Source organism: Haliotis rubra, unplaced genomic scaffold (genome assembly GCF_003918875.1).
Source record: "Haliotis rubra isolate DU_JTF1 unplaced genomic scaffold, ASM391887v1 Scf241, whole genome shotgun sequence".
In the NCBI taxonomy this organism is placed as follows: Eukaryota; Metazoa; Mollusca; class Gastropoda; order Lepetellida; family Haliotidae; genus Haliotis; species Haliotis rubra.
Window position 1 is genome coordinate 434,833 of NW_025766459.1, and position 20,334 is coordinate 455,166.

The 20,334-nt window shown below is 39.5% G+C and overlaps 2 protein-coding genes across 2 annotated transcripts in view; one reads left to right on the forward strand and one right to left on the reverse strand.

The window, feature by feature from the left end:
- The window catches only part of LOC124278749 (inositol 1,4,5-trisphosphate receptor type 1-like), a 217,190-nt gene extending 203,970 nt beyond the window's left edge, over positions 1-13,220 (forward strand). The window contains 3 exon segments of the mRNA XM_046714513.1: positions 7,429-7,589; positions 8,175-8,336; positions 8,838-13,220. Of these exon segments, the coding sequence (XP_046570469.1) occupies positions 7,429-7,589; positions 8,175-8,336; positions 8,838-8,918 (404 nt within the window). The 3' untranslated portion in view covers positions 8,919-13,220.
- A 2,516-nt stretch (positions 13,221-15,736) lies between these two features.
- Positions 15,737-20,334, reverse strand: part of LOC124278751 (sarcospan-like) — a 44,037-nt gene continuing 39,439 nt past the window's right edge. The window contains exons 2-3 of the mRNA XM_046714514.1: positions 20,171-20,257; positions 15,737-19,460 (exon numbers count right to left, since the gene is read on the reverse strand). Of these exons, the coding sequence (XP_046570470.1) occupies positions 19,107-19,460; positions 20,171-20,257 (441 nt within the window). The 3' untranslated portion in view covers positions 15,737-19,106. The remainder of the gene's footprint in view (positions 19,461-20,170; positions 20,258-20,334) is intronic.

The window sequence follows — 20,334 nt, forward strand, 5'->3', positions numbered from 1 at the left end:
AGACAAAACTATGAAGAGACTAAAAATGTTCAGAAATATAACGTTTCTGCATACTTGAGACTCTCGGTGCCGTTGAGTAGTTTGTTAGTAACATGTGGCAGTGTGGAGTCCAACCCAGGCCCCGGTCCCCGGATATCAGATATCCATTCATTATCACAAAGCTTTCAAAACTTTGTTCAATGGCGGCCGAAGTGCACGTGAAGTTTCAGAGACTGAAGTCAGAAAACAGTCGATTTAAATTCGAACTATCACTTATGCGAGACAAACTAGACTGTTTTGAATGTCGTAACAGAAGAAATAACTTGATTTTCCATGGAATTGGTGGAATGGGAAATGAAACTTGGGAACAGTCTGAACAGAATGTTTCAGAGTTCTTGTCGGATACACAAGAGATTCAACACGTGGATGATATCATCACTGACAGAGCTCACAGACTTCATATGACAAATAAGAGGTCTCCAATCATCACCAAGTTTGTGACATCGGATAAGAGTTTCATTAACAGACGAGCGAAAGACGGGCTATCAAAAACTCAAGTGAGAGACAATTTTCTGCAAGATATTTGGGAGGACAGGCGTGCTCTCACACTGGTTTTCACAGGCACTGAAAGATGGAAAGTGACCTAAAGTACATTTGAATATGCCCATAGTGGATAATGAAGTGTTCACGTACGACAGGGAATCCAGAAATATTGTGAAAGTAGGTCATCATCTCATCAAGAGAACAACTCAGTCGACACACCCATGTGGGCGGAACCCAGGTGTTTGTGTGGGCTCGGCAAGGGGAGGCCACTCTGACTCAGGCTAACATCAGTAAACAAATGTGATGTGCAGGCCAGGGTTCTTTTGATATATTCACGCGGAACATCAAAGGATTAAATAAAAACAACTCTGTTGACAGTAAGTTGAAGGACTTTTGTAAACAGTATGATATTGCTGCTTTTGATGAATCGGCTAAAAACGAATCAGAATTTTGTGACTTTTCAGATGGATTCATTACTGAAAACTGTGTGAGAGAAAGACTTAAAGGTCACATGCAACGTAAAACACAACTTTGCAGATTCTGATACCTTTTGGTATGGACTTACCGAAAAAAAGCGTCAAAAATGCAAATTCAACTTATAAAGTTGAAAAATAACGCGATGAAAAAAAACGCGCGAAATCGGAGTTCAAACGTTTCACTAATTTTCCCCAGACTTTTCTGGGGAATACGGGTTTCAACAGCTGGCTGCGCTCATAGCACGTGCGCAGTGAAATAGGTTCGCGCAACTTGGAAGCGGGCTGTCTGGTGAATACCGGTGAAGGCTTTGGTGTGAGCTAGTTTCATAATGTTTTGTTGATATCTCACAGGCGCGAGCTTTTTGTATATTATGACAGTAAATAAACTGTTTATATAATTTCATTTATCTATTTCACCACACGTTCTTCTTACCGAGTCACTTTCTCAGTTCGATACTTAAAAGCAATGTCATTATTTAGAGTTGACACGATTTCTAACTGTGATATAGATATGTTGCTGTCACAGACAAAACTCAATGTCTTGTTTTATTGACACCAGTGTGTGTGTCTGCCTGCCTGTCTGCTAATGACAATATTCAATACACAACTGCGATCACTGACCACATGCAATTTGAACTTAACACCAATCAGGCTATACACCATAAACAAAACGCATTGATTTATGGCCCGAGTTTGGTCTCTGTCACATTATGTAATTACACAGACAGGCAGGTGTGATACTTGAACACATGACATGTTATGATGTCTGTTGATTGCAAAATGTCATACACAAAAAAATGAACATGTATTTACAAAACCCAACTTTCTATATATACACACACAATGACCCGTGAAGGCGGCATCTGCTAATGAACCAGCCGTTACACTTGAGTGCACACCCACCCGCTCTGACTGGGTTCGGTATCCCGGCTGCTTCGTTTCGAGGGAGGTAAACCCAAATACAAAATATTGCACTTTTGATTTGCGATTATACGCTTATAATTTTGTTTATTTGTTTTTTCATAATCAGCAATGCATATTATATGTCATGAAGAAGTGATAATTGTGTTTTAATTATGTTTGATTTTTTGGTTGCATGTGACCTTTAAACATTTGGTTGGACACAGTGGAGGAGTTACTGTATTAGAGATGTGTGGATAACCAAAGGATATGTGTCTAGAATCTACCATGAGTTTGAGAACTGTGCGATACTGTTGCTAAAGAGCACTAAATGGAAGTGGGGAAAAGATTGTATTGTGGATTTTACCTATATTTCACCTGAAAATTCACCTATTTATGAAAACAGTGACTGTGACGGAATTGACCAACTTGAAAACCACCTCCATATGATTTCAACTGATCACCCTGAGAAATATATCTTCCTTGTTGGTGACTTAGATACAAGAAGTTAAGATTTGTTAGATTTTGTCCCAAATGACAACTTAGGCTTCATACAACATGAAATTGATGATTACCCCAGTGACAACTTTGAATTCCCGAAATTGATCAATTCTGTGACTCGTTTAAATCCTTTGAATCCCTCCTGAACTGCCCATTTGATGACACAAGAAAGATTTTCCTGTTGCCATCCCTCTCTTAACATGACTTTATCTCCAACAAGTGATGGTGACACAGCTGCTCCAATTAACCAAAGTAACTCCAACTCTGATCAACCCAACAATGACCCTACATGGAGACAAGTATCTTGTGACATTTTCATGAGTAACTTTCACAGTTTTAAGTGTAATCAAGGCACCTGACAAGGCTTTATATTAAGCCCTTGATTATTCAGCATTTTCATAAACAAACTCTTCTCTGTTTTGAAACATTTGGTGGAAAAGGTGGAAATATCAATACTAATGTGGATAGTCTTTATGCATTAATGCTTGCGGATGATGTGTCTGGAATTGCTGACACTGCACTTCAATTACAGAAGAGATTAAATGCCCTAGAGTTGTTTTGTACACATACTGGTATGAAAATTAATCTAGCTAAAACTAAAATCATGGTTTTCAGCAATTTTGGTCCTTTAAGACATTTTGAATTTTGTTTTGTTTTTAAGTTAAACAAATTGAAGTTGCTACATTTTACATCTTGGAATTATTTTCACCCCAAGGTTAGTTTGGACTAGAGCCCAATATTGTATGTTGTCCCAGGCAAATAAAGCACTAATTATATAATGCCTATCTATTCTTTCCCAAGAAACTTTGGCCATATGACATCGAATGATCTGTTTAAATTGTTTGATGCAGTTATTGTACCTATTTTATGTTATGGCTCTGAAGTGTAGGGAACTTCTTACTGTAAGATTATTGAAGGTCTCCAAAGTAACATTTGCAGGTGATTCTTAAGAGTTGATAGAAATGTTACTAGCAGTTTAGTTCCAGGTGAATGTGTCAGATGTCCGTAACAGTTTAATTATATATATCTGGAGCTGTTAAATACTGGTGTGGGTTAATCCAACTAGAAGCGCATAGGCTCCCTGTTCAGTGTTATTACAATGTATATGTTAAAATCTCTTGATGACTCTGGAAGGAAAACCTGGTCTACCTATATAAAAGATATTATATTTAAATTTTGATTTGGTTTTGTATGGCTTTCCCAGGCCTTGGTAATAGCAAAATATTTATGCAAGAATTTAAGCTTTGTTTGTGAGATAATCTTAAACAGTCATGGCATACTTCTGTTGAAAGTCCGAATCCTTTAATTTTTCCTTATCCTGACTCATGCCAATTATGCTTGTCTCCTTCCTCTTGGGAATGATAGTGGAACACTTGAAATCCCTTGAAGTTCCCTTCTAAAAAAAAACGGACGTAAAATCACTTACCCACGAGTAGCGTCCCTTTCCTCCCTTTGGCACCGACGAATTCTACAAGCATAATTAGCGTGAGTCAGGATAAGGAAAAATATGTCCTTACAGACAGCCAGTTCCTCTATCAATCATATCCAGCCTTAGGTTTTCTAAACTCCTTCGTTTGTTTTTAGAAACAAGAAAACCAAGCCGCCTCCTGTCACCGACAGTCAATTTTCTGGGCCTACCTGCGCCTCCCTATTGCTTAATGCCATATCCATTTGCAATATTTTTCAAAACACGATAAACAGTGGACAAAGGGATGCCTGTTCTACTTGAAATCACTTTAGCTGATCTGATGTCCTTGTTATAATACTCTAAAATCAACTTCCTCTTCTCTAAATCATCCATACTGAGGATCACTGAAAATGTCGTCTGCTAGCAAGTAAACAAAGGGGGATAACTCTTCACAAACTAATGAAAAGGGTTAACGGAGTTGTCTCTCTTGAATGAAACCAAGCACTTGATAGCTGGTCAAGGTTGTTTATACTAGAAATCTAATTAAACATATTCCTAAAATTCTCAATAATTTCTGGTCATACTATAACTAACAAAATTTTGTTAATATTGATAACAATAACTATAGAAACATAAAAATGATCATTCTGTAACTTCTTGAAAGGAGTCATCAAAATCCGGAAGTCCTGTATTCATTGATTACTCACAGAATACTCACAGAAATCTACATGACCTCCTTCGAACAGCAAGCACTTAGCACCTCAATCATCAAACCAACCTGCTGGTACAGGAAGGTCGATGACACGTTTGTCATTCTTCGTCAAGACCAAGACCCAGCAGCCCTCCTGCAACACCTCAACCAACAGCACCCCCGGGTCCAGTTCACCATAGAAACAGAATCCAATGGTCAACTTCCCTTTCTAGATGTCCTCGTAACCAGAACCCCAGCTAACAAGATCCAAACCAGTGTCTATAGAAAGCCAACCCACTCCGACCAATACATTCATACTCCAACCAATACACCCCTTGAGAACCAAAACTGGCATTATCTCCACCCTCACCAGACGAGCCATCAACCTCTCCTCCACCAGTCCCACTACAGAAATACAGCACCTCCGCCATGTTTTCACCAAGTTCAACCACTACCCGTCAAAGCTAGTCGATGAAATTATCAGCTCCTCACTCCACCCAACAAGAAAACCGGCCTCCAACAAACCTGAACCAGCACCTATTCGTATCTCCCTCCCCTTCATAGCGAAGACCTCCCACCACATCAGCCGTCCCCTGAAGCGACAAGCAGGCATCGAAACCTACTTTACCAGCTATACACCACTGAAAACCCTACTGAAAGCTAATGGCAGGAACACCTCTAAATGACAACATCAACCCAAAGGTGTTGTCTACAAAATCAATTGTGACTGTGGTGAAGCCTATGTAGGCAAAACCTCCCAGCCCATAAATATCAGAATCAAAGAACACTTATCATCTACCACTAAATCTGATAGAAAATCGGCAATATCAGACCACATCATCAACTGTCCCAATCACAACATAATTTGGGACAATGTAGAGATATTATCGAAACACCACCAGGACTTCACCAAAAGAAAACTTGCAGAAGCAGTTCAAATCCGGAGACACAAGCCCTCAATCAACAGAGACCAGGGATATCTCATCCCTTCTGCATACAATGATCTGATAAAAACAACAGATTAGAGCACTCCAGCTATCATTGCTAGTTAATCTCATCAGCCATGTATATTTTGTTTCTGGGATCATTGGCTTCCTCCTATTGACACAGGGCGATGGGGTAGCCTAGTGGTTAAAGCGTCCGCTCATCACGCTGAAGATCCGGGTTCGAATCCCCACATGGGTACAATGTGTGAAGCTCATTTCAGGTGTCCCCCCGCCGTGATGTTGCTGGAATATTGCTTAAAGCGGCGTAAAACTAAACTCAGTCAGTCAGTCCTATTGTCACTACATTATTACCACCGTGCCTTGTTGTTGTTGTTAATCCCCTTGATTCATACCTACATGTTATTATTACTTAATCCCTGTTCATGTATATAAGTCTGTAGTACTTCACTCTTGCTTGACAACGGTATAAGAATCCATACCGAAACGTCGCATCATATATAATAAGAAGTTGTTATCCATAAACAATCTTACTTTCTTATTCATTGATTACAGTTTACATGTAAAGGTTGAACAGTGTTAGTAGTAAATACTTCAGTGTTTCCAGCCACCAGAGCTGGTAATCTTGGAGTCACTTTTGATTCAACAATGACAATGGATACCCACATATCCTTCGTCAGCAGAGTATGTTTCCATAGCATTTATAACATCAGCAAAGTGTGTTACCTTCTGGATACATCCACCGCCAAGCTTTTGATGCAGTGTCTTGTGTCTTTCAAGATTGATAACTGTAATTCCCTGTATGCAAATCTTCCAAACAGAGCCAGCTTCAAGCTCCAGAGGATTCAGAACTCGGCAGCTAGGTGTATCTCTAAGAGCCCTAAATCAGAGTATATAACACCAGTTCTCAAAGCCCTGCATTGGCTTCATGTCTCCTCTCGGATTGTCTACAAGATTTACTGCATGACTCATGACTGTCTCTTCAATGACAGTTATCCATCATATCTAAAGGACCTGATCTCCCTTTACTCTCCAGAACGCTCACTGCGATTGTCAAATGATCACCAACTAAATCAACTTCTATCCACCTGTATGATGTCTGATTGCACCTTTACAGTTTGCAGTCCCATGTTCTGGAACTCTCTACCTGCAGAATTAACGACCACTATATCCAAGGAGGAGTTCAAGTGGCTCCTCAAAACCCACCTCTTTCACACTGCCTTTCACTAGACTCTATGTCTGTACATATGTTCCTTGACTTTTTCTGAGTTTGTCAAAGCGCGCCAGTGAGCACCTATTGATGGATACAAGGTGCTATATAAATCCATTGTTATTATTATTATTATTATTATTATCATTATTATTAGTAGTAGTAGTAGTTAGGGCTGCGCAATATAACCGGTTTACCGGTACTTACCGGTTCAGACATGAAAACGATACGGATTGCGATACGCTGATCGAAAAATTGGTATTTTTACTTGCATTCGGAAAACGTCATAACACTCGGAAATCTTCAGATATTTCCTTGTTTCATTTGTGCCAAATAGTACTCACATTTCATTTTATCATGATGAAAATTTGTTATTAAAGCTTAATCAAGCATAGTGATTTTGTTGTGTTTTTGCTCTATAAATCAAGCAGTAACTCGATTATAAGTAGTTTTTTGTTTAAAAATACTTCATGCAATATATTGCAATACATATCAATACATGCTTTTCATGTCGCAATATATCGCAACATGAATATTCTCTGCAATACCCACCCCAAGTAGTAGTAGTAGTAGTAGTAGTAGTAGTAGTAGTAGTAGTAGTAGTATATTTCTTTAATGTCTCAGTTAATGACTCAGGCCTTGAAATGGCTGGGGAAGTTCCTGAAATATGATCAAATTCAGTCTGTGTCTGTTAACTGTATAGTCCTCTGAGAGAAGGTCACTATGTATACATGTCATGTTGTTCATGATGATGCTGAACAATTCTTTATATTAAGGTCTTCAAAGGGGTGAATTTGACAATCGGTCAACATCGTTTGAGGAGCACATTCGATCAGAACACAACATGTGGCACTACCTGTTCTTCATCGTGCTGGTGAAGGTGAAGGACCCCACAGAATTCACAGGACCGGAGAGTTATGTCCACGATATGATAAAGGTGAGCTACAGTAGCTCAGTAGGGAAGGTAGAGAAGCAAGTGAGTGGAAAGTGTATGGGAGAGATGATTGGGTGAGTGAGTGGATAGTGAGATAGGGATACTCAGATGATTGGGTGAGTGAGTGGATAGTGAGGGAGGGATACTCAGATGATTGGGTGAGTGAGTGGATAGTGAGGGAGGGATACTCAGATGATTGGGTGAGTGAGTGGATAGTGAGGGAGGGATACTCAGATGATTGGGTGAGTGAGTGGATAGTGAGGGAGGGATACTCAGATGATTGGGTGAGTGAGTGGATATTTAGAGAGGGATAATCAGATGACTGGGTGAGTGAGTGGATAGTGAGGGAGGGATACTCAGATGATTGGGTGAGTGAGTGAATAGGAGATGGGTGTTAGAAGTAAAGCAGTGTGCACTGAGTGAGTGAAGTGTTATTTTTGATTGATGTGTAATTAAGTGTTTTCAAAACAATTCAATTCTGTAGTGTAAAAATACTTAACACTCTGTAGCTATCATTATCAGCTATTACCAGAGGCACAGGACCATTCCGTTGTGAACTGTATAGTAACTCTATGTGTGATGTGACAGGACAAGAACCTGGACTGGTTCCCGAGGATGCGTGCGATGTCCCTGACAGCGGAGGACAGTGAGGGTGAACAGAGCGACCTGCGAAATCTGCAGGTGCAGCTGGACTTCACTAACAAGCTGGTCCAGGTTCTCTCCCACCAGCTGTCTGAACTCAAGGAGCAGGTATCTGTGTCCCTCTCTCATCATGGTTTTATGAATAGCTAATTCCATCTAATGTAATGGAAGATCCGTGGTTCCCTACCATGACATAACAAACTATGGTACTTGATGTTGCAGTTTATGGTCTCTGAGTGGGGTATCACACTCTCTCTCCCCTCCCTCTCTCTCCCTTACCCTGATATTATCACTTTCTCCATTGTATCCAGCTGATTGATGTCACACTCTCTTGTCCTCTCCCCATCGCCTCTCCTTTTACCTCCCTCTTTCACCACTGCCACACCCTCAACCTCCCTGTCTCAACTCGACCTTCCTCTCTCCTCACCCTGTACCTCCTCTCCCTCACCTACACACTCTATCTCCATTTTCATCCTCGACCTCACCCTCTCTGTCCAACTTTCCTAGCCTTTGTCAATAGAATGAAAGGATGTTTAATAACTCAGCCATAAACACTGTGAACGTTTCGTAAACAATCTTCTCTCATAAAGTTCTCCTGTGTGTGTTTAGATGACAGAACAGCGGAAACAGAAACAGAGGATGGGTTTGCTACAACACAATCCTGTGTCCTACGTCAACCAGGGCCTGTAGACAGACACCGACCCTTCATCAAGAACCATCTCCACCTGACCCGAGCAGCCCTTGCACTAGGAATGTGACTGATGGTATACAGTGCAGTACTTACAACAGTGTCACATGTGTAATAAAGGTACCGAGACTACCCCCAGTGCTGTGGTTGGTTCAACCTTTCGTCACATCTGTACTGGAGGATGTCCTCTCCCGCTGTTACAGAAGCTGGTGTTCACGAAGGCTATTCATTAGGATTTAGTAGAGTGTGTATGGAGATGATGGATAATGTTGTTCAGTTATGTGATACAGCCCCTGTAGCATCAGAGGTCACAGATCACTTTCCGCTCTGACAATCAGAACATATTCGGAGCAAACTGCCATCCACATCTCTAGTTCATCTACCTTCCACAGGAGTCGATCACTCCTTTGTCTGCCCATGTATGTAAGCGGCGCCGGTCAGGTGGATGTCATTTCTCAACAATTCACTGCAATGGCTCTCATGCAATTTCTTCACATTTCATGCACATATTTTTCTATCAAAATGAGAGTTTTTGTCTTCAGTGGAGAAGTGTTTCATTTTTCCAGACTATCAATGAAAGTTACGACATATGATGTAATATGTTACCATGGTAACGGATGTGAAAGGCCAGTGAGAGAGATATATACAGAGACTGGCAGCGAAGTGACTGACAATGTATCTACTTATATAATATATATATATATGGTGCTGTACAGAAATGCTGAGCCAAGAACACAATACTTGAACAATTTTACAAATATTTTTTATCATGGTCACAAATTACGATTTTGCTGTCAAGTTATGAAGATGTTCTTTTACACTGAGTTTAGCCTTGCTTCTGTAGCAGATGATGTGTAGTTTACCATAATCTCTCCTGTACAAGACACAGGCGTAGTTTACCGTAATCTCTCCTGTAAAGTTTATAAGACAAAAGTGTAGTTTACCGTAATCTCTCTTGTAGAAGAGATAGGGATGAATATAGTTATCAAAGAGTGTCAGAATAGCTTCTCTAAACAGATCCTATTGTTTGTACTGTTCATTCTTCCTAGAAGTGAGAGGCGAGGCATGAAAGCCAATTTTGAATTGAAGTCAAGGGATGTTAAAACTGCAGTAGACAGGGCATCCATGTTAATTTAAAATATGATCACAGACGGACATGAGGACTTCAGTGCCACTGTAGACTACACAACACCCCTTGCTGCAAAAGGTCCAAGGTAGTTTGCTGCATGATGGAAGTAGGAAATATTTTTCCCCCCAATTTGTTACTCTCTCTTTTTTATCTATAGAATGTTTAACATTTCCATGGATTACTAGAATGCAGCATTCAGCTTGTAAAACACGCAGAGGTTGGCCTTGTCAGACCCAGTACTGCTGCTTCCTGTGGAGACGGGCAGTGGGGTAGCCTAGTGGTTAAAGCTTTCGCTCGTCACGCCGAAGGCCCGGGTTCGATTCCCCACATGGGTACAATGTGTGAGGCCCATTTCTGGTGTCCGCCGCCGTGATGTTGCTGGAATATTGCTAAAAGCGGCATAAAACTATATTCACTCACTCCTGTGGAGACCTCATTATGACTGACACAGTAAGGCTTCACCCATTCTTCACTGAGGCAAAATAGTGTTCAACTCCCTTCCTTCAAGGTTTTCCTTCATGCTTAATTGTTTCTGAAAATGCAAGAGTCGCAGCCTGGTAGGTGTACATATGTAACCATGGTAACTGAGAAATAGAGATGTACCTATATGCAACTGTCTGGCTGTCCGTGTTTTAGTGATGTGTGTCTGGGGACAGCCCTACTTGTTTTTGTCACTGACAGTATGCCTATTTTATACCCATTATTTATTATGTTTGTATCTCTTTCTATTTTAAAACCAAATCCCTTTTTTATCAAGGAAAATGGAACAAGTGTCACAGTCATGTTAAACGGTGTAATCTGCTAGTAGATCAGTGGAAATTGTTGTCATCTGAATCTTGATGTCCAGTTGGCGGAAGTCAAATTATAAATCTCTGGTAATGTAAGTACAGATGTATGTTGTCCTAATGTTATGATGACCAGTTGGTACAGAGGCTGGTCATTAATGTCAGTCAGTGAAGGGTTCCGCTTCATCAGGTGCTAGGAAGAAGTCACAGGATCAACAACACGTTTATCAAGAAACATCTCTTGTAAATACTTGTAGAATAGTCTCTTAGAATATATTTTCATATAATGAAATATCAATCTTGACTTAAAAACTTGTAAAGAGAGTAATTATAAGCAGAATTTAATATATTGATTGGTGTGAAGAAATTGATACAAGTTATATATCAGTTGTTGTATTAAAGTATAAGTCTGTATCCCTGGAGAGGACAGACACAGGTCTACACAGTTCACGTTACCAGCAGGTTAGAATTGCTCCAGCTGTCAGTGAAAGGAAGCTATAATAATGAAAGTCTAGCATTCAGTAGTTGTATGATCTGTCAGGGTATTTTTATACATCAGGCCACATCTGCTAGAACAGTATAATGTTCACACACAGAACGTATAATAAGCTGGCATGTTATTATGTCTGAAAATGTTGAACAAGTGAGATTTGTTAGAGTATACTACAACCAACTTCTCTCTAGGGCCAGACTAACAGACTTGGTTATGTCTGTGAGTGTTTCCTCAACAGTCAAAAAGTAAGGATAACTGTATTAGTTCATTGTTATGTAATATTTAGAACACTTCCAAACAGCCATATTGGAGTAATGGGCCCTTTAGATGAATTCATATATGAACCGGTTACACAAGTTCATTATTGGCCAAAGAGTACCCTTATTATATGTTTCAATGTATTCAGTTATTAGATCTCAGCTAGCTTACTTATTTAAAGCGTTTCCTAGTTCAGAATATGCACTTTTTATGCACTTTTATAATACACAATACAAATGCATACTTGTGACATATCTATGAGAAGCTTTTATTTTTAGAGTCGCTATAGTGATTGAGCATTTGCACGCAGGCTTTATGGAACACTTAGCTGTTTCAGCTGACAGTTCAAGACTGTGTGAAATACGCATTATATTGTAAAGAACCTATAAACTCGTGACAATTAAACTTTAGGGAAGGGAGATAATTCTGTCTGGTCAAGCACACTGAACCCATTCAATTTCTTTAATTGGCCTAAAATTGTGAATAAAACTGAATAAGTTCTGTGTTGTTATTAGGAAACAAAAAAATGTGCCTATAAAATGCATATAAAATGGCTGTCCCTTCCACCGTTATGCTTCTTTAGCAGTGCCCAAGACATTTCTGTGTTTGTATTGTCAAGTATTTTCTCTCAACAGTCACGCTGATATCACCAGAGACCATATAATAGAGGGACGGCCCTCCCCAACAGTTTATCACTAACCATCAGCGCTACGGCCTGGCATGTAACTGATACACATCGACACCCTGCTGCTAACTTCCTCTACCGGTACACATGCTCAACAGATGCGCAGACATTCGCAAATGAGCACTCTGGTAACCACGTAAACAATATTGCTTAATATTATATGGTCTCTGATATCACTGATGTAAGGTTGTCGGCAAGTCAACATGGTTTATAATGTTATCAATCTCGTCTTTGTTAAGGATTGATTTTTTCCTTGTAGACCTGAAGCCTCTTTAAGGATTTAACATGTCTGCAGGACTGTTTCGCTGGGCAGGAGGCAGGGTGTTTCTTCATGGTCCTAAATTGTCCTGTTTCACTGAATCAAATGTGTTGACATTCCATGGTTTGAAGCAACGAGTTCGCTGTGTTCTGTTCACAGTTCACAGTCTAGTGTGTCTGAGTGTTTATCACTTGGTATACTTCTTACAAGGGTAGTCATTATTAAACTTAGCCACATTACTTGGATGAAATATTTCTGAGCTCAAGAACAGGCCTTTTCTGCATTATTGAAACTTCATCTGGATGTAATATATAGGTCTTGAGTGTCAGTGTATAATACAATGCAGTGATTTCATTCCCTTGTACAAGAGATTCCATATATGCCTAATACTTAACTGATCTTCCTCTACTTACTCCCATTTACCCACCCTCTGAAGGCATAATTTCTACATTTCATTTGTTGGACTAACGTCCTGTTGGCAGAGACCCTGTAGTGGTCTCTGTGCATGGGTCTCTGTGAGCGGCTATAGATCTGTGTATACAGGAGTGTGTTTACGCAGGGAGGGAATTATGCAATACCTTGTTTAACCCTTCTGCTGCAGGCAACATCCAATGCCAGTCCTATTCTCATCTTCGAGTCAATAACCCCAAGCCAAAATTCAGTAATAAATATTTGAATATTTTATATGATATAAACTATGGACTTTGTTTTTTATATTTTGTGATATGCTTTGTATACGTTGTATTTGGGAAAACAAGTAATTAGTACAATTATTGGTACCTTTTTGGCAAAGTTCCATGTGGGATTCAAACACTGTATCACAAACTGAATCTCAGATAGGGACTTGATTCCAAAACAGTACTAGAAATATTGCTGAGATGCCAACCTCTACTATTTTATCGTAGTCACTACGAATTTTAGCCAATATGATTGCCTTAGAAATTCTACAAAATTTGAAGACAATTCATTAAAATTTGGATATATAGACAAAAACATATTTTCGTTGATTAAATACATTTTCAACCAAAAAGAGACAACAAAAAGATATATAATGCTGATAATTTGGAAATTTGCTGTTGAGGTATGTGAAATTACATCTTCACTCTTGATTAATGTCTTTCTCAGAATCCATCAAGATTTTAAGTATTTAGTTGACTACTAATTTGATGGTAAAATATTAATTTTGATCCTTGAAACTACTGTTTGCAACACTTTGTGGTTGGCATTTCTGAATATTGCTTAAAGGTCACATGCAACGTAAAACACAACTTTGCAGATTCTGATACCTTTCGGTATGGACTTACCGAAACAAAGCGTCAAAAATGCAAATTCAACTTATAAAGTTGAAAAATAACGCGATGAAAAAAAACGCGCGAAATCGGAGTTCAAACGTTTCACTAATTTTCCCCAGACTTTTCTGGGGAATACGGGTTTCAACAGCTGGGCTGCGCTCATGGCACGTGCGCAGTGAAATAGGTTTGCGCAACTTGGAAGCGGGTTGTCTGGTAAATACCCGGTGAAGGCTTTGGTGTGAGCTATTTTCATAATGTTTTGTTGATATCTCACAGGCGCGAGCTTTTATATGTTATGACAGTAAATAAACTGTTTATATAATTTCATTTGTCAATTTCACCACACGCTCTTCTTACCGAAGTCACTTTCTCAGTTCGATACTTAAAAGCAATGTCATTATTTAGCGCTGACAGAATTTCTAACTGTGATATAGATATGTCGCTGTCACAGACAAAACTCAATGTCTTGTTTTATTGACACCTGTGTGTCTGCCTGCCTGTCTGCTAATGACAATATTCAATACACAACTGCGCGATCACTGACCACATGCAATTTGAACTTAACACCAATCAGGCTATACACCATAAACAAAACACATTGATTTATGGCCGAGTTCGGTCTCTGTCACATTATGTAATTACACAGGCAGGTGTGATGAACACATGACATGTTATGATGTCTGTTGATTGCAAAATGTTATACACAAAAATGAGCATGTATTTACAAAACCCAACATCTCTATATATACACACACAATGAGCCGTGAAGGCGGCATCTGCTAATGAACCGGCCGTTACACTTGAGTGCAAACCCACCCGCTCTGACTGGGTTCGGTATCCCGGCTGCTTCGTTTCGAGGGAGGTAAACCAAAGTACAAAATATTGCACTTTTGATTTGCGATTATACGCTTATAATTTTGTTTATTTGTTTTTTCATAATCAGCAATGCATATTATATGTCATGAAGAAGTGATAATTGTGTTTTAATTATGTTTGATTTTTTGGTTGCATGTGACCTTTAAAATTTGTTATTGTCAAAGAAAGTGTTATCCCGAACATAATATAATTTTGTGTTAACTTTGATCCCATTCTAAATGTCATTGTTCATTGTTGCTGGGGCCAGGCGAGAACTGAAGTAACATTTGTGAGAAGAGTTACCCCACCTTTAGCGACATCCAATGACACAGCAAGGAACACCAGATATATGTTCACAATGGAACCAGACAACAAATGTCTCATGTGATATCTCAGTTCTTAAATGGGTTACCGAGCATGACATGTGGGGACACTCACTGGCCCGTGGCTATGACCTGGGTCTCCAGACTCCAAGATCCAAGTGTTGTCATGATGCAAAGAAATGACTGGTTTTCTTTGTTTCTTTGTTGTTTAATTATAACACAAAATATTACGGATGACGACTACTTCTTTATTGTATACGCAACGTTTCTGGGCTTTTCCTAACCCCTTCATCATTCACCTGACGTAGGGGCAAGGAATAGCCCAGATATCTTGTGTATACAATAAAAAAAGAAGAAGTTGACATCCATAATATTTGTCTTATACTTGAATACCAACTTCTCTATGCCTCTCAAGAACCTTGTTTTTAGTGCCACATTCAACATTTATCCAGCTTTGTGATGGTGGTTTGTAAATATTCATATCTGGACCAGACAATACCGTGACTGACGTCATGAGCATTGATCTGTGGAATTGGGACACGATGACAAGCACCTTCCGATGCAGCAAGCCTGACCACCAAATCCTGTCAGTAGCTGCCGGAGACAAGCATGGGTTGTTGAAGACCAATTGTAACCAATATCTTCATGGATGCAGACTGGAATAACGAGCAATATTCAACACAGTGATAGATCCAAGTATATACATCACATTATTTGTCACAATGTCCAACAAACATGAACTCAGATGGTATAATTTAATGTGCAACTCTGCAATCCTACATCCTACAGAGGCCTCACAGAACCTGGAGCCATGATCTGCTCACGAACAACACAGGCAGTACTCAAATCAGGCCTCAATAAATAATTGCCATTTTTCAGTGACTTGAACATAAGTTTCTCTAAGGATGCTTGTAGCATTAAGTGTGTAAATGTATCGTACATTCATCATGTGACAACTAACGGCCCAGTGGTCACAGTGTTAGATCGTATCACACTTCTGGGTTCTATTCAATATTTCCTCCAGGTAACAGCCAAACAGCACAATGTTTTCAATGAAAAATAAAAATCAGCAATATGTAGCTATACATTATTGTTTTTGCTGACTGGTCTGTTTTCATGGTTGATTCTGGAAACTAATCAATCAGGACACAACCGTCGGCATGGCAACATGTTGTGACCAAGACTAAGGCCAGAGCGAACATCTCCTTGTGGGTCCTCCCTGTTGGTGGCATCACATCCTGATGCTGGACATTGGGTGAGTGAGTGAGTTTACTTTTACACCGCTTCTAGCATTATTCCAGCAATTTCACGACGGGGGACACCAGAAATGGGCTTCACACATTGTGCCCATGTGGTGAATCGAACCAGGATCTTCAGTGTGACGAGTGAACGCTTTAACCACTAGGCTACCCCAACGCCCTGATGTTGGATATAACTCATAACATCAACCACTGGTTCATTGTGTCCTGTTTAAACTTACTGCCACGATATAACTGAAATATTCCTGACAGCAGAGGGACAGTTAAATAACAAGCAATTAAAACTAACTCATTCAAAACTTACATTCAAAATTTATCAAGTAGCAGTTAATGCACATGTTTTTTATCTAAGCTTTTTTCATGCTTAACAATCTCACAAAAACAGACCAGTCAGACATCTGTATAAGAACATGATGGTCATCCAACAAGCTGGATACCACACATCAACTGAACACAGGACACAGACTCAACTTCCATGTAATCACAACCGCTAGAATGAGAACCAGTCACAAAGGGAGACAACTCTCGCCCTGCAAACTGAACATATGCAAACATAAAACACATCATAAATAATGCTACATAAACATACAAAATCTCTTACAAGCTTTACACAGTAAATACCTCAACTCATGACCCTGCAGCAGTAATAAGATCAATGAACTGTCTCCTGCCTCGCACCATATCGGCTTGTAGTGTGAGTAGTCTCAGTAATGACAGTTGTAACGCAGCAGCAAGTTCCTGTACACAAATACAATTTCTATCATTGCACTTTCATCTCGCCAAGAGCAATCGTTTTTCTAATGGACAGTTTTTCTGGTGCATATCTATCAATGATAATTATTTGTTTACATTAACTGAAAAAAAAGTTTACAAAAGAGAAATATAAAAAAAAACCACAAACTTACAGAGGATTTAAAAACAAAATTCCCTTCCTACGTCATGACATTGGTTGTCATAGCAATACAGTATTCAAGGTTCCAGCAGCTTGCAATACCTGAGAGTAACTTGGCAACAAAAAGGAACTGGTCATATTGGTGACACTGGCGAATAGGTGCTGAATCGTGAAACAGTGTTCATCATTTGTCAAATTGTGAATTGTGTACAACAAAATGTATCATACAAGTTAAAAATATTAGTAATGAAGTTTGTGACCTCTATATGTAATCTTAACTGTGAATACTGACTGCTAAGTTAAAAAGGCACTGATCTGCAATATGTAGATTAAGAAAAATGTGATCTCCATATGTAGTGTAGTAACACATATAAGTAGTTGTCAGTAAAATGTCATCTGTGAGCATGATGTAACAGATAGTTGTTAGTGAACATCATAGAAATCAGTTTGTAAGTTGTAAGTCCTGGTATGGCTGAGTTGAGATGAACGAATGTATATCATTTGCAGACACTGACAGTGCTTTCTAGACGACTAAAGATCTGTGTTTGATAATCAACGTAGTGTCAGTCTCTCTGACAGACCCAACCAAACCCAGTGCTGAATCCTGATCCTTCCCCCAACTGTGAGTGACCATCAGGCCCCAGCAGTCATACTGTGCAATCACTTGGCACTTTATATTTTTTTTAAAATAACCTGTGCATGATAGTAGTTTGAGTGAGTGAGTGACTTTAGTTTTACACCACTTTCATTAATATTCCAGCAATATCACGTCCGGGGACACCAGAAATGGGCTTCCCACATTGTACCCATGTAGGGAATCGAATCTGTGTCAATGGTGTGATGAACAATACACTCTAACCACTGGGCTACCCAACCTCCCCAACAACACTGGACATGCTACATGTTCTGTTTTGAATTAATATATTGAAATATTCTATCAAACAAAACTCCAAAGAAATACTAAATCGCCATTAAAAATGCTTGTCACAATTACCCTCCCTATGCCCCTGTACAGTGTTTCTTTGTGAAAAGACAAAATGAAAAAGCACTTTATATTGTATTCTAAAATGTCCAATTTGTCATTACCTTCCCCCCAAATCAGATTCACACACGTCAATATCATGCTGCCTCACATCAGTTGATTACCGGCATCTTCGTCCGTGGCTTTGTCATGGGAGATAACTCTCCTTGGCATGTGTCCGTATTGTACAAGCAGGATGTATCTACTCTAACAGCACCACTGTCATCTGCTAGACTACAGACCCTATACCGGTATTATTCTCTGCTGCAACACAGACTTGCTGGTGAACCATGTGCTATGGAAAATATTTCTTAAGCATCACATTTCGATGTGTTCTATATACCACCCTGTAAGGTCAAATATAAGTCGTACATCCAATATCCTCCTCCATTACAAAGTGAAATGTAGGTGAGTCTGGCAGACAGATAAACAAGTTCTTCATGAAACAAACAACTTACCGGTAATCCAATTAATAAGATATTAATGATAGAGTATCAATCTTGATTAAGCTTGGCCTATTTCTGTCATAACACTGTGTCTTAATATCTCTTGTTGTATAGGTCTTTATGCTTAAAATCTGATTATTTCATGTTGAAAATGTGAAGGTGTTTAACTCAAGTACATGTATGTAAATGACTGAAACCTTTCAATGATTTCTCAACCAACTCAACATGTACATCAGTCATAACAAATTGCTACATATTCATGTTAAGGGTATATTTTCAACATTGTGCAGCCCTAAACATGAATAAACATCTATTTCACTACAAATATCATTCATACCAGAGCAATCACATCACCTCAAGTAGTAAAATCCAGGCAAACCAACATACAGTAGATTATTATTACTTATCCATGATCAGGGTCTAGTCTTAAACTAGCCATGCCCTTAACAAGGATAAGTGTCAGCATGTCATTCACTCCATAGATTCCATCACATCACCTCAAATAGTTCTTTAAAGATTGTTGCCGACGAAGTCCTGAATAAAACTTGCCATACCGAGCCTGCCAGACAAGTATGACGAACCAGAGCGAGATGATGAATCCTAACAAACACAATCCGCCCATGATGAGGAGGTACAGTCTCACTTCCTCCTGGACAACACGGCAGTCTGCCACTTCAAAATACTCAAACACACGGGACTCAAAGTCAGCCGTCATGGAACACAGGCAGTTGTTGTCGGAGAGGCGACATGTGGCGAATGTGAATATGCGGCTGAGGTGGATGACAGGGAAGGTGGTGGCGATGATGCAGAGGAAGATGGCGATCACGGAGAAGAAGAGACACACGGCCTGCAACAGATCACCAAGTTGAACAGAAGAAAGAGCTGATCTGCCTGGAGAGTAGGTTCTCTTCATCAAATAAATTTAGTGATTCTCTCAACATTCTGTTTCTTTCAATCGTATTATGACCTGATAAGGAGAAGCTTTATGGATGAACAACTTCTATATTCAGGTGATCCGACGTATGTTTGGTATGATATGTTTGACAACGATACAAGAGACTCTATTGAAACGTTGCATCACCTGAATATAGAAGTTGTTCATCCATAATGTCTGTCCATATCTGACTCTCCAACTTCTAAAAATGAAACTCAAACAAGTATTAAGACCTCATGTGTGAAAAGAGTGACGGTGACAAAGGTTGAAGACGTTTGTGAGTTTAAAGAACCCACCAGCATTTCTGCCAACAAACCAAATGGACATAATTCTACACAGACAGCTGTAGCACATTATCTCATTGGGCTAAAGATTGACTTGACTCTCCATGAGTTAGTATGGTTTAACATCACTTTTACCAATATTCCATCAATATCAAAATGTGCAACACCCGAAAATGGCTTCACAAACCATCAGGCTACGGCACTGCCAACCGTGATGAAATGAACAAGGAGTCTCATCACAAATCTCAATATTTACAGAATAAAATATCCCACACATTAACTGTTACTCTTGTATGCCCCTCCGGCAGACAGTCTACAAAACACCCTGATAACACCCACCTTAGTGACAAATGCTTTCCTCGTCCCTGAGAATGATGTGAAGTTTGTGGCACAGTAGTATATACCCGACACTCCTGCAATGCACAGCTGAAACAGAGGAACACAATATGTCAGAGATGGTAAATTGCTGTAACAGAATAACACAATGTGTCAGAGATGGTAAA